General features: G+C 38.5%; 1 protein-coding gene across 1 annotated transcript in view; it reads left to right on the top strand.

Moving 5' to 3' along the window:
• Positions 1-15,232, top strand: part of LOC145661188 (cadherin-86C-like) — a 458,587-nt gene that overhangs the window by 336,548 nt on the left and 106,807 nt on the right. The window contains exon 8 of the mRNA XM_081726639.1: positions 9,110-9,302. Coding sequence (XP_081582765.1) covers positions 9,110-9,302 — 193 coding nt within the window. The remainder of the gene's footprint in view (positions 1-9,109; positions 9,303-15,232) is intronic.

The following is a 15,232-nucleotide window of genomic DNA, read 5'->3' as shown; positions in this document are numbered from 1 at the left end:
AAATTTGAAACATGCAAGGTCTGCTACATCTATAAGGAACATCCAATTTTCCATTTGAACATTTGTAACTTTTCATTATGATACGGTTTGGACTTTTAATATAGGATATTTCTGATAAAAATTTAGCAGTAAAATAGCACTCATTCAATTTTATCTTTCTTTCTTTCTTCCTTTTTCTTTTTGTTTTTTCTCTTTACTTTGCATTAATGGTCTGGAATGGAATATTTGACCTACGCTACTTACTGGGTTTATTAGAATGTAGTTTGCATCAGTACGTCCAATGTACACTACCGAATTTACAACCGAACCACGAGGAAACAAAGCATGTGTGTTAAACTTTTGACATTATCTTAGATGTGTTTGTGAGATCTACAGTTCTACTGAAAATTGAGTATGTTATCCTTTATGAAAGAGACTTAATGAATGTTTCAAGCATCCTCTATCTATTCGAATAGTCCTAAAAAATATATAAAAACAAACGTTATTTCTATATTACTGTTGTATTTCTGGTAACGGAACTTTACAATGTTAGGTTATTTTCTTACAAGTTCAAAATTCCACATTTTTTATCTGTTCTCCTTCTTCTTTTTCTACTTCTCTCGCCTTCTCTCTCTCTCTCTCTCTCTCTGTCTCATTTCTGAACCTCTGTGTAATAGACATCCATTGGTTTCAATTTTCCATTGTGTTTGTTTCAGATTCTCCCTAAATCAACTCATGAATCTTGTTTCGTCTCGGTTTTGTGATTTCATTTTATCGATACTAATACATGTGCAGTTTGAAATTAGAATTGCGTTCATGTTGTTAGCTAATTTTAATATGGGAGAGAAAAAGGAGGAGAGAGAGAGAGTTTCTTTACCAGACACGATTATGGGATAAAAAGGTGTATACTGGGTTGCCTAGCAACACGGCGTTAGCTGTCGCAATTTTTTTTTTTTTTTTATGCGGAGTGTACTTGTATATATCGTGAGCGCAAACTTTCACCACTTCGTGCTTTACTTGATTGCACCCATGAACACAACAACAGAAGCAGTGTATATCAGACGTGTACGAGATTCACATAATAAACTAAGGTTTTGGACCTGTTAAGCTACACAGTATTCAAAGACATTTTATTATTTAAATAAGCGTGAATAATAGATACAAAGTAAATAATTTTGTAGAAATAAAAAAGAAATATTTGTTCACTAAGTTCACATATGGAATAAGTGTTGATAACTCTAATTTCTACTTCCATTAATACAAAAACCAAACCAAATTAGTACAACTTTGATTAACGTTTTAAATGGAGGATCTAGAATGCCTACTTTGCTTCAATACAAACCCAGAAGTCATCATCAAGAAGTCTTTTCTTGATTTCTACAGATGTGTTGATTCCTCACCCATAGCAAGTGATTGAAGCATAGCTTTATTGATAAAAACAGTTTGGAAGCAGTGTAAATGATTTCCACCTTGTTTCATAGAATTTTTTTTTTTAAAAATTGCAAGTCTTTTCCCTTGCAATTTGTACAAATAGTGCAAATGAAATCTTCCAGTTTAACGGGGGCGCGGTGGCTCAGTGGTAGAGCGTTCACCTCTGGTGCTTGGGGTCCCGGGTTCGATGCCACCCCCCACCAAGTGAACTGTGTGGTGGACAAACACCGTGCTCGTGGGTTTTCTCGGGGTTCTCCCGTTTCCTCCCACTTTCTTCATTCCACCATTTCACTCATCTCTCATAATCACCGTCTCCTTTAGCCTAACCGGCATAACCGTGGGACGTAAAACTCAAAGATTTCATTTTTTCTTTCAGTTTAACGTCCAACGTATAAGCCCTTTAGGCAAAGGAAGACGGGTGCTTTAATTAAGTGAACGACGATGGAATGAGAATGTGATAGGAAATGGGAATAACCGAGAAACTCCATGGATATTATCCACCACAAATTTGCTTGGCTGGAGATCGAACCAGGGATCCCACGCACCAGAGGAAAACTTTCTACCACTGAGCCACCACTGACTGTTTCTCCTTGTCACTATGAAATATGTCTGTTATCCTGATCTTTCCGATTAAATTGTAAGTCTAAAAACTTTCAGGCCATCACATTCCAATGAACAGCATTTGTGTATTTAGTTCTCACATTTCAAAGGCTATATGAGACATAAATCCAGTTTTTACTAAGATCCGAACATGACTTGCCGCCTTGAGTCGAAGATAGGTCTTCTATTTCTAAAGCAAACACCGTAGTCATTTACAGTATTTACGACCGAGGAATATCGACTCCCTAGCAAATGCAGTAGAAGCTGTTAAAGGTAGGTTTTCTCTCTGTGTGTATGATTTTTTTCCCTGGAGATAGTGAAAATGAAACAACATACATTCGGATTGATTAGCTAATGGTCAATGTACTAACTATGGTTAATATCAATATTCCCTTATGTGAATAAGAAAGACAAAAAATTTAGAAGAAAGCAAATCAAAGTTTTCAACTAGGATTGCATCCAAATACAAAACTCGAAAGTATCCACCTCTTCAATCTTACAAGAAAGATTAGCTTTATTAGTCCTTATCATTTCTTAACTAAATATATTTTCTCATAACAACATACTTTATAACTTGAAGAAGATGATTCTTTGATAACTATGACAATATGACAAATCCAATGTAAAACATGAAAAAGGAAACATTTTCGCAAACACAGCCAGGTGCAGAGAGGATGGAATACAAAAGGCATACAAGCTCGTATATAGCCTGGCTGGAAGGCAAATACAAAGAGAAAAACCAATACTTCTATCTTTGAGCATATTCTGAAGCTCATCCTTGGGCGCCTGCAATGTTGCCAAACGTATATTGAGAAGGGAAATATATATTTATTCGAGTGTACACTAAGAAATAACAAGCTCTTGATTGATATTTTGAATGTAAGTTACCCTAGTCAGCTATAACTGGAAATTGTCACTGTATGTAAGTAATGCAGATTATTACTTATTATTCCTATAAACAAAAAAAGTCATTTCGATTACTATCATCGGATATCAAATTTTAAATTACTTTATTACTGTTTTAACGGAGTTGAACTTTATTAATGTTTTAAATTATCTGGAATTTGATCTGAGCAAAATGAATACATATTGATACATACATACATTTTTTTTTTTAACTTTTAACTTGGACTCTTTTCAATAAGCGTTATTAATATTCTAGTCTAAGTTCCTAAACAAAAACAATTAATCTGCCCTGGTTTAAAATTAAATATATGATTCCTTCATATATTACTATAAAACTTTATCTACCTGTCTCCTTCAAGTCAAACATAAATGTAGCCATGGGCGTCCGCAGGATTTTTCGCAGGGGCGGCACACTTTATAGTTACAGAGTTTTTTTTTTTTTAATTTATGATTGACTTTCCCTGTACGATTCACCTTGGGAAGGGGAGAGGTAAGAATCTCGAGAGGAGTCACCCAGGGCAAAATTTGTGTGATATGATCACGATATTCGCATGATGTGACCAGTGGCGTAGCCAGGGGATGGGTCCGGACCTCACTAAAATGGTTTGGGTACAAAACCTCGCGGCCAGAACCTCGCGGCGACAACCTCGCGGACCAAAACCTCGCCTCCCAAAACCTCGCGGCCCAAAATCTCGCCGGGCCGAAACCTCGCCTGGCCAAAACCTCGCCGCCCAAAACCTCGCGGGACAAAATCTCGCCTGGCCAAAACCCCGCCTGGCCAAAACCTCGCCGCCCAAAACGTCGCGGGCCAAAATCTCGCGGGGACAAAACCTCGCCTGGCCAAAACCTCGCGGACCAAAATCTCGCCGGGCCAAAACCTCGCCTTGCCAAAACCTCGCGCCCCAAAATATCGCCACACCCAAAATCTCGCCTGACCAAAATGTAAATGTTCCAACAGATGATAAGGATGACGGTATAAAAGACGCTGTTTCAGAAGAAGTATCACGGGTATTTGACCAAGTCCTGCGATACCATATGAAAATTCTATTTCTGTATTAGAAGATTTCAATGTGAAGGTAGGGCGACAAGATGTTTTTAAACTGGTTATAGGGAAAGAAAAGTCTGCATAAGAAAAGTAATGACAACTAACGGGGTTAGTTTCGTGAACTTTGGAACATCCAAAAACTTAAAATTTTAATAAAAATCTAATAATATTTATGAAAGTATGAAATAATATATGAGTTTTTACGACGTCCCTTGATTATGTCCTGTAGGTTAAAGGAGACGTAGATGACCAGGATGAAGGAAATGATCGAATAAACAAAGTGGGAGGAAACGGGAATAACCCGAGAAAGCCCACGCACACGATGTTTTGTATCTTCTTCTTCTTATTATTATTATTAGTATTATTATTATTATTATTATTATTATTATTATTAGTAGTAGTAGTAGTAGTAGTAGTAGTAGTAGTAGTAGTAGTAGTAGTAGTAGTAGTATTTGTAATGTGGAATTGCATATTAAGAAACTCATTGGGTAAATTTTAAAGAAAAGTTTCATTCGCGGCGAGGTTTTGGCCACGCGATGTTTTGGGTGGCGAGGGTTTGGCCCTGCGAGGTCTTGGCCCGTCGAGATTTTGTCCCGCGAGGTTTTGGGCAGCGAGGTTTTGGCCACGCAAGATTTTGGGCGGCGAGGTTTTGGCCACGCGAGGTTTTGGCCCGGCGAGATTTTGTCCCGCGAGGTTTTGGCCACGCGAGGTTTTGGGCAGCGAAGTTTTGGCTACGCGAGATTCTGGCCCGGCGAGATTTTGTCCCGCGAGGTTTTGGCCGGCGAGATTTTGGGCGGCGATGTTTCGGCCGCGAGATTTTGTCCGTATCTCCACTAAAATTTCTGAAAGTTATTAAAATAAAACCTAAAATCGACATTGAGGCAAAAATTTCCCACCATCGGACACCCCCCCCCCCCAGAAACACCTCGGACCCTTCCCGAAATGAAATCCTGGCTACGCCACTGGATGTGACTGAGAAAAAGAACTATTTAGAATAACTGATCACATGGTTTGAGCTCACTACTTCCCGAATGTAAAATGAAATTAAATCTTCAGGTTTTACGTCCCATGGTCATGCCGGGTAGGCTAAATGTGGCAGTGGTGATGAAAAATAATGAAATAGTGGAATGAAGAAGGTGGGAGGAAACAGTAGAACCCTGAGCTAACCCATACACATGGTGTTTGTCCATCACAAAACCCACTTGGCGCGAACTGCGATTGAACCAGGGACCCCACGCACCAGACGCAAACACTCTACCACTATGACATATGAAGAGAGTGTCATTTATCTCCATTAAATGTTCTAAAAGGTATAAAACTAAACAGTAGAAAAGACACGGCGATATAAGTACTCAAGGATAGTATCTCGAACGTATCACGCATAATTAAAAAAACAACATTTTTCAAATTTTGTCGTAAATTATTATATAAATTTTAAACATATATATATAAACAAATACTTCAAAACATACAATTACAATAAAATTCGAATTACTGTGAAATGGTTTGATGTTTCTTACCTTAGTCTCGAAAGGGAAACTGAAGTCTTCTTGGAGCCTCTCTAGCAAAAGCAGTTATTACGTTTGAATCAAAAGTTTCCTTGTCTTCTGCGATCTTGTTTCGATGAACATTCATCATGCAGAGATCATCGAATCTGTCGTCGCACATCGTAGAGCGCAACCAAGTTTTCGACCGACATAGTGTACTAAATATCCGTTCTATTGTACAGGTTGTAGCTGGCAACGACAAAGCAATGTTTGTGGCTCTTAAAACAGCAGGGAAGAAAAGCTTAGTATGTTCCAAAATGTCTATAAAACCCATTTCATATGAATACTTTCTTGGTCTTGGTCGTACTTATTTCGCCAATAATCGTACCAACACTTTGCTTCACTCACAAAGTTTTCTAATCCATAAAATTCCTGGATTTTCGTGATGATTTTTTCGAATTCAAGGCTAGATAAACGTTTCATGCTGGTCTGTGTGCTTGCCGAACTGCCTGCCATGGAATAATTACAACATTGACGCTGGCAGCCACCAGGTTCACTCGTTTCATTATATTTTGAAACTGCTGCTCTTGCCACAATCTCCAATGCAACACTGAAAGCAGGTGTTGTTGCAGCACTCAATAGATGATTTGCTCTACTCCTTGTATTGCAGTTCCTAGTTGCATTAACTGTTCAAGAGCCTCAATAATTACGACATAGTTTTCAGCAAAAAGAGGAATACTTATGTATTTTGCTGACCACCTAGTATCACATAACATAGGTACTTTTGGAACCAAATTGCGTCGTAAGGTGCTTTCACGGAAGAAATTAATGATTTCTTTTATAGTTTTGCATGCATTTTGTATTTCAATCACATCTACATCATTAACTAGATCTAGATCATTAACTACAAGATTTAGTCTATGTAAAGCACAGTGAAAATACAATGCTCGAGGATATTGCTGTTGAATAATCTTGTTTACGCCATTTATCTTTCCCGCCATAACAGAACAGCCATCGAAACCTAAACCACTTGGACATATCTACACCCCACTTAGATAAATAAGATAGAATGACCTTCGCTACAGCCTCCGCATGAAGTTCACTTAGGGGCACGAAACCAATAAACTCTTCACAAACTTTCATATTCTTGAGGTCCATAAATCTAATGCCAAGAGACAACTGCTGCGTTCAAGAAATGTCCGCTGTTTCGACGGCTAAAAGAGAAAAGGCGCAAGAATCACGAACGTCTCTGAGTAGTTGTTCTCTTAGTACCTCGCCTCCAACCCATACGTACGGAACATTTCATTTTGATTTCATTTTGCATACGTACGGAAGTATGTTTTACGTTTGCATTTCCTGTTCGCAAATGATCGCTAAGAACATCACCACACTCGACTTTAAAATCTAGTAAATTATGAAAAACACCAGAGAAAGAAGAAGTCCCTTGCAAGGGGAGATCGTGAGTTGCACAGAACACAATTGAAGACACAGTTGGGAACAATTTCTTTCTGTTGGCTGTAATTTGTTCATGAAGGGCAGATCAATTTGTTCAAAAGAGGAACACTATTCTGTCTACCTTCCATTGTACTCTTGAAATTCTTCGAGCGTTTTATTGCTTCTTTATGCCACCCAGACGAAACATGATTCTTGCATGCTTCATGCATATCTTTATATCTAATAAGTGGTCTTATAATGAAAGCACCTTGCGAACCTCTCTGAACATTCGGTTTAAACAGAACACAGTGTTGACACAAAGCTCCTTTGACTTTTGCTGAATACACCAGCCAGGAACTATACTTCTCGAGCCACTTAAACAAAAAAGGACGCCTTTGTCCCTCTGATAAAGCACCGCGAAAATCATACGATGAATTTAGTTGCCACAGTTCGTCTATCATTTTCAACTTGTCGTTGTCACTTAACTAATATATGATATTTGCAAATATTGTCCTATATCGTAAACATTACAACATATAGGGAAGTCACTTTGGTCTGCGGAAACTGAAGCAGATCCTTCGTTCACTTCAGTGTGCTTATTTACATCTTCACTATGTTTCTTAATAATACTTGTTTCTTTCTCATTAATGCTTTCATTATTACGTCAGTGGCGTATTTAGGGGGGGGGGCTTCCGGGCTTAAGCCCCCACCCGAAATCTTACTTACTATAGTAAAGTATATGAAATATCTTGCAGAATTTTCACATTTTCAGGCAAAGCCCCCCCCCCGAAAGTTAGCAAAGCCCCTCCCGAAACAAAATCGTAAATACGCCACTGTATTACGTTCTAGTGAATCACTGGCTGTTCTTTGATGTTTCATGTATTTTCTAATATCCATTTTGAAATTATCAACTACACGGAATTCAGAACACTCACACACTTCCCGCACAACACAATATTTATAAGATTGTGACGAGAAAACTCAAAACAGAGGGTAGATGGGATAAACAGTAGAGGAAACTTCAAGTCTATTTGCAGAATTTGGGGATGGAAAATGGTTTATGATCGGCCTTTCCGTTTGGGAGGGATGATGTGGATGGGTGTCAACTCTCAATCTGTTTTGAAAACATGTTCATAACCCAATGCCTGGCCCGAGTGAAATCGACAACACGGACACATGTGATACAACTGTGTCACATATTTTCTCGAGGCGAGCGGAATGCACCTCTGTTTCAAGCTAAAATGAAAGAAGGAAAAGTAAAGTTATAACATATCTACCAGGCCACTTCCACGTCACAATTACAATTGTTATCGAAGTAAAGCATTTTTCGCTTCCCTCAACAATGAAGTTAACAGCATATTCTTATCGATGTTGCTTTAATTTTATAACAAAAACAGCATTCTGCCTTCTTCGAAGTTCCATTCCATCATTCTCAGATCAGGAAAAAAATATGTACGCTTATACTTTAAAAAAGGAAAGAAAACCCGCCTGAACAAAGGAATTATTTTGCCTCAAGCCCAAATATAGAAAGTAGTAATGTAGGTAAGAAAAGGGGTCTCACATGGCTAAAATCTCTTCCCTAATATAGTAAAGCAATATCAAATTTAAAATAGATGTGTAAAAATTTTCTTCAAGTACCGCTATCAATGGCGTATTTAGGAGAAGCTATTGGAGAGCAATCCCCCCCCCCTTGCGAAATGAGTTCGTTATTTTGTCGAATTGTACATACAACACAAACGCTTCTTACTGTTTCTCAAGCCCCCTCCCCCGAAACAAGATCCTAAGATCTCCACTGTCTGTTATAAAAACTCTCTACGAGCCAAAGAACATTCTATGATTTTTCTCTTATAAACTTCGCACTTCGCGAAACAAAAAGAAATAAAGTTTGAGAATTAAATTTAGGAAATGAATAGAGGGAAGGAAAACGAAATGTCGCTTTTTGTTCGAAACTGATATCAATGTGTAGGCCTTGAGGTGCAGAATCTATTGAAGTACTGTAAAAGAAAATAAACCACATTCTATCATTACTTTTTTTTTATTGCTATACATTAAGTAGCCTATCGAAGAAAAAAATACATTTCGCCTTTCTTTCCTGTAGCCTCAAATATCATTGCTTAGACCGGAAAACTTCATACGCCAAATTCCAGGAAGGCACAGCTCCCCTTGCCCCCCTGCGGACGTCCATGAATGTACTTATTTATTATTAAATTATATTTTTATTTTATAGGAAATATTACACTAGCAAAACCACTGAAAGAATTGATGTCCATAACGCATTCCCACCAACCAATAATGCTGACTGTTATAGCAGAGGAGATGAAAACCAGTATCGGAGATGCAGATGCAATGTCCGCTACTGTAGAGTTAGCATTACTTCTGGGAGAACTGAGTGACAGTCCACCGCATTTCGAAAATGAAAAGTAAGTGGTTATATTTTCACAAAAGGAATTTATGTAGTTACTAGGAAAATAACGTAAACGATACTATTAAGATTAGTAGTTTTTGTATTTCTTGTAGGACAGAAGATATTTTCACAGACTGAGAAATTGGCTGCTCGAGGCTTTCTTTTTCCTTTCTATTGTATTGAAATGCGCGCATTTTTCCTTCTTCCTCTCATTCAGCTTGTGAAATAAGGTTCAACTGGTTTAAAACAAGGGTAATTACGTTTCTGATTTTTTCCCCCCAAGGAAGTGTTGAAACATTAGTTTTCAATTTAATATAATATATTCTATTTTGTGTAGTTACTGTAAATGAAATGAAATGAAATCTTTGTTTTATGTCCCACGATTATGCCAACTAGGCTAAAGGAGACGGTGATGATGAGAATGAATGAAATTATGGAATGAATAAAGTGGGAGGAAATATGAGAACCCCGAGGAAACCCACGCCCACGGTGTTTGTCCACCACCAAGTTCACTTGGCGCAAACTGGGATCGAACCAGGGACCCCATACACCAGAGGAGAACGTTCTCCCACTGAGCCACCGCGGCCCCTTCAAATACTGTAGACCTATTGTAGAATATTATATACTCGTATTTGCTGTATTTAGTAAGAAAAGGTTATCTCGAATGATTTTGATTTGTTTTAGTGCATATAATAAACTAATACACATTTTTTTAAGAAGCTGTGTTGTAATGATAGTTCAGTGAATGTAGATATATGGTCGAATATTTAGTTTCTTCTTCTTCTTAATGATAAGTCTTTAAGTAAAGAGCATACATTTCGAGAAATGAAGGTTTGTGAATCTACAATTAATTTTCCATTCTAAAATGAATCCCAGCTTTCAAAAATATCCTCGGCTTCTTCATTTTCTTCCCGAAAATTTTAATTTAGCCTTAATGTTTGATATCAATTTCCTTGATATCAAAACATCTGTACCTATATGTAATCGTAAGCTAAGTAATGTTTTGGTGGAACTTACTTTGTTTGAAGACACATTTCCAGTTTTTTTCATTATTTAAATTTGTTTTAATTTACAATAACACGTGGAACACAATTGTGTCTGCTTACGTACTGATGTTAAGTAAATAGAGTTGAGTCAATAGGCATTTGCACTTTCTTTCGGATAGAATAATCAATCAATCCTTTCTACTGAAGAGACATATTTTTGATTTTATCATAAATATATTAAGAATGAAAGATCATTACCAAGTGAAGAGGGTGTTCTCTCTATGACGTAACTTAAAAGAGATAGAGAGAGAGAGAGAAGACAAGACAGTATTTAGACAAAATATAAATAAAATAAGAAAACCAGCTAATTAAGTCCAAAAAAAATGAATTTCTGAGAAACTTCTTGCAGGGTCGGACTTAAGTTGATTGGACTGCTTGCTCCAAATTAGGCCCCACGCTTGAGTGTTATCTACTCTCGGTTTGTGAAATACATATAGCTACACATTGCAATATAAATGTAACCCAACATTTCATGGTTTACAGAAAATAACAGTGATTATTGTAATAAAACAGCACAACGCAAGGAGCTGTGTTTTTAAGAACACTGCACTCAACTAGTTTTTAAGTTATCTCCTAAAATGAGTTCTTCCTTAAGTTGATAAGAATTATGTGCTAAAAAATTCAATAAAAACTGTAAATAAATATAAATTTAACCTGTTGTGACTGAAATTAAGTTGGTGCGAGTGAAATGTCTATTTTGACATTTGGTAGGAAACTCACCTCAACAGTACAACGCAGGAATGGAGTAAAGTTACGTGTCTAACTTCAAAAACTCTGTGCACGTGTAGCAAACAGACTAGGTAGGCAGATAGACAGGAGTCACTACGTTGTTGAACAGAGTCGTGTCAAAGTACAGTATGGAGAATACACAATTGCGAATGACTTCTTTACGAATTCAAACTGGGATACTCTGCATAGGAAGCTGCAAAAACAATAACTGAACATTTGAGCCAAGAAAGGCGAATGAACGCACCATTCGTCATTGGTTTCACAAATTTCGTTCCGGTAACATACCATGCAAAATGAGATACGTGTCACCAACCACATGTTCGGATGAGCTCCCCAGAAATACTGTGAAAGCGGATCCTCTAAAAAAAAATGTTTGTGCCATTGTAGATGAGTTAGTCATACACAATATCACTGCCGTTCGGAGGCTCCGTACAATCAATAGGGTGAACAGAATAAATTCATGGGTGCCACATAAATTAACACCGTCCAACAAGAATCACCGTCTGAAGGTGTAAGAGAAACCGACCAAACATCAGACACTTTTTGTACCGGTAATCACTGTAGAGAACCTATTAAAAGTGTAGAGAAATTAGTAGTAGTTGCAATATAACAGATTGGTCCTTTACTTTGTATCTGATACAAGTATAGAGATTCCCAAATGATTCAATTTTGTGTTATTGAAAATATATAAAATAGTGCAAATTTGGCCACGCGAAAAAGAAAACTGTCCGAATATGGGATTGATGGTATGCCGAATATCGGATAGGAATCTTGCAAGGGAATCTTGTAAGTAATGAAAAGAACATTCGTTGTAAATGTTCATATATTTGTTTGTTTCCTCTTCAGGAAATGACGGACTACTTATTGTGTGCAACTTTCACAAATATATGTTTGCCAATCTTCACTTCCAGCTCATAACTCATTTGTCCAAAAGAGGTGCATAATGCAGAAAATCCACTTTTCATCCTGCGGTCGCTGCTGCATTCTTGGCCGCAATAGATGCAGTCACAGTTATCTGCACTATCTTCGTCATCAGTTGAGAAAAACGTAAAAATATCGGAGGATTCTTCAGACTCAGACACATCGTAGATAGTTTGTGTTCGGATTTCTTCTTCATTCTTTTCTGTCCTTTCATCGCTGATCTTTGCATTTTCCTGCCACTCCCATCGCAAGGCCCAACCTTTGATGCCTGATTCCTCCGTTTCTTAGTAGCATTACGCTCCAGTAATTGTGTTAACTCTGCTTTTTAAGGTGATGATGTCACAACAACAACTTTTCCGATTCGTGGCCCAATGCTTTGTTTTAGGCTAGAAAGAGGAGATGATGGGTACCGAAGATCAAATGGCGAAACATGTGTGGCCGATGATCCATTGGCGGAAATACCTGAACTAGAAGCTCAAGAAGGTGAAGATGCAGTGATCATGCAATCAGTGTTTGTAGAGCACCCCCCGAGTACAACAGGACTAGTTGGACCGTAATTGGTAGAGTTGCAGCTGGTAGATAGAGCAGCGATCGTGTCCTCAGCTTAATAATCCAGGAAGTCTGATGGCCCAAATACGAGTTGATCGAATGAAAAAATACCGCATTTCCTAAAGCCATTTCATAGCTGTCTCAATTGTGGCTGCATGTGTGTATGCACGACCAAACAATTCCCCTACCTGATATAGTCAGAGGTCGAAAGAGATGGCAGTCCAACCAATTCTGAATTTCATGAGTGTAGGCTTTTTTAAGGAGCCGTAAATGCAACATCCAACGTTTGAACCTTATGTGTGGTATGCGGTGGTAGACACGCAATACGCACTCCACTTTCCCTTGAGTGACGCTACGGTTTCTTGTGTGGGAATAATGTCCATCAAAGATCAAGACTACTGAGTCTTCAAGTATCGGTTTCATGGATTGTATAAATTTTTGCAGCCATGTAGTGAAAATATGGGGTTGAATCCATCCTAAGAAGTGTGAAACAGTTACCGACAAATGCCAATGAAAAAAAAAAGTCTTAAGCCACTTTTCACTGGCCATTCCTGTACATGTTGCAAAGTTGTGATTCACATTGCTTTTTACTGCTAGTTGGTATTCTAAAATATGAATATCTCTTCGTTGGAGTTCATAGAAGCGTCTGTTCATTTCTTTGCAATGCTATACTTATTTATTTTCCAGCTTTGTACTGAGCGTTGGTTTTCGTCCTAAAGAAACTGACACGAGATCCTCAGCAGTTTTTATTGGATGTTTTATATATTTTTCAAGTATAGAGCGAGGAACGTCGAATGTTTTCCTGCTTTCAGGTAACAAATTTCTTGATTTTTCACGGATTGTACTGCCTGCAGCATTGACTGATTGTTTCACTTTTTTCTCTGGGACATCTGAAACAATAGGAAAGAGTTGTTGTAAATTCTGCTTAATACCCGATATCTTGTATTATAGGCAGTCCTTGCTATCCAATATTGGGACGAACGCTTCCTCGGAAAAACATTCACCGACAACCGGAATAGCGCTAGATGGCCAAAAGTCTGGCATATGTATATACTAGGCAATTTTGTCTTGAGCTCCTTCGTGGCTTCGCGCTTTTGGAGGGGTTCGATTCCCGGCTGGAGCTTATGTGCTTCGGATTCCACGTTAATCAGTAGGTCCACATCTCATATAGCCTCGCTGCTGAACGGTGAATTAAACTCAAAATCAACTCAACTCAGCAATTTTGTCTTATCGAACAAAATAAGTGCAGTGTTGGTTTTTCTCGCTTTCTGTGTTTTATCACTAGATGAGTAGTAATCGCGGGACTTGAGGCCATTTTTACCGCCCCCTAGAGCGTGGCGCCCGCCGCCGCCGCCAAAATTTTGCGCCCCGGGCGCCCGGCGCCCATTTTTGGGGTTACATGTTATGACGTCATAGGGTCACGTGATGTTAGGCCATGCCTTTTTTGGGTTACGTGATGTTAGGCCCTGGAGCATGGAGCCCGCCGCCGCCGCCAAAATTTTGCGCCCCGGGCGCCCGGCGCCCATTTTGGGGTTACATGTTATGACGTCATAGGGTTACGTGATGTTAGGCCATGCCTTTTTGGGTTACGTGATGTTAGGCCACGCCTTTATGGGTTACGTGGTGTTAGGCCACGTCTTTATGGGGTAGTTTTACCGAGGGGGGTTGATTTTGTTTTCTTTTACGGCATAAAATTTTTGGAGATCGTTACTTTTTAATGGGATATAGGTGTATGTATAGTTTACTTTGCGGTATATATTTTCAATTTAGCGCCCCTAGGCCACACCCCCGTTCGCCTTTATGGGGTAGGTTGTTGATTTTGTTCCCTTTACGGTATAAAATTTGGAGATTGTTACCTTATGATGGAGTACAGGTGTATGTATAGCTTATTTTGTGTTACTTGATTTTAACTTTTGCGCCCCTGGAGTGTGACGCCGCTGAAATTTTGCGCCCCGGCCCTTTTAGTTTACATAGTTTACGATCCGCCTTTATGGGGCAGTTTCACGTATGAGTTTATTTGTTTCTTTTTATGGTTATAAATTTGAAGAATGTTATTTCCTTTTTACCTTATAGGATGTATATATAGCTTACCTTATTTTTGTTCCCTTTGATACACCCATGCGCACACCTTAGCATTACGTCATGGGGTCACGTGGTGTTAGGCTTTATGGGTAGACCTACCGAAGGGGTGCAGGGGTACATAGGACCACCCCCCTTACATTTTGGAAATTGCCAAATCTAAAAATTTGGTATGGTAGCCTAGGACCACATTATGTACCTCTACTAGTATTGGGTGTCTATGTCGTTCCCTTTCATGGGTAAAAAATTGCCAAAAATTCAAATTTCGGGGTTTTTTTGACCTAATTTATCCCCTTTGATGAGGTGTTATTACCCTATATGGATATATGTGCATATACAGGGTCAATTACCTTTCATAAGACATGGGTATATTTGTGCACCCCGGCAGGAGTACATTGGCCCACCCCTTAAATTTTTGGAAATCGCCCAATTTAAACATTTGGTATAATAGTATAAAATCCTAATATAGATCACTATAAATTTGGGTGGTCTACCTCGTTCCCTTTTAGGGGTATAAAATTGCCAAAATATAAAGGTAAGCAATACGTTGTATCACGTGTTTGGTTTTTTGACCTAATTTATTCCAATGGATGAGGTCCTATTATCTTATATGGTTATATGG

This window comes from Thermobia domestica, chromosome 1 (assembly GCF_964235325.1).
Source record: "Thermobia domestica chromosome 1, izTheDome1.hap1.1, whole genome shotgun sequence".
In the NCBI taxonomy this organism is placed as follows: domain Eukaryota; kingdom Metazoa; phylum Arthropoda; class Insecta; order Zygentoma; family Lepismatidae; genus Thermobia; species Thermobia domestica.
This window is presented reverse-complemented; position numbering and strand designations above follow the sequence as displayed.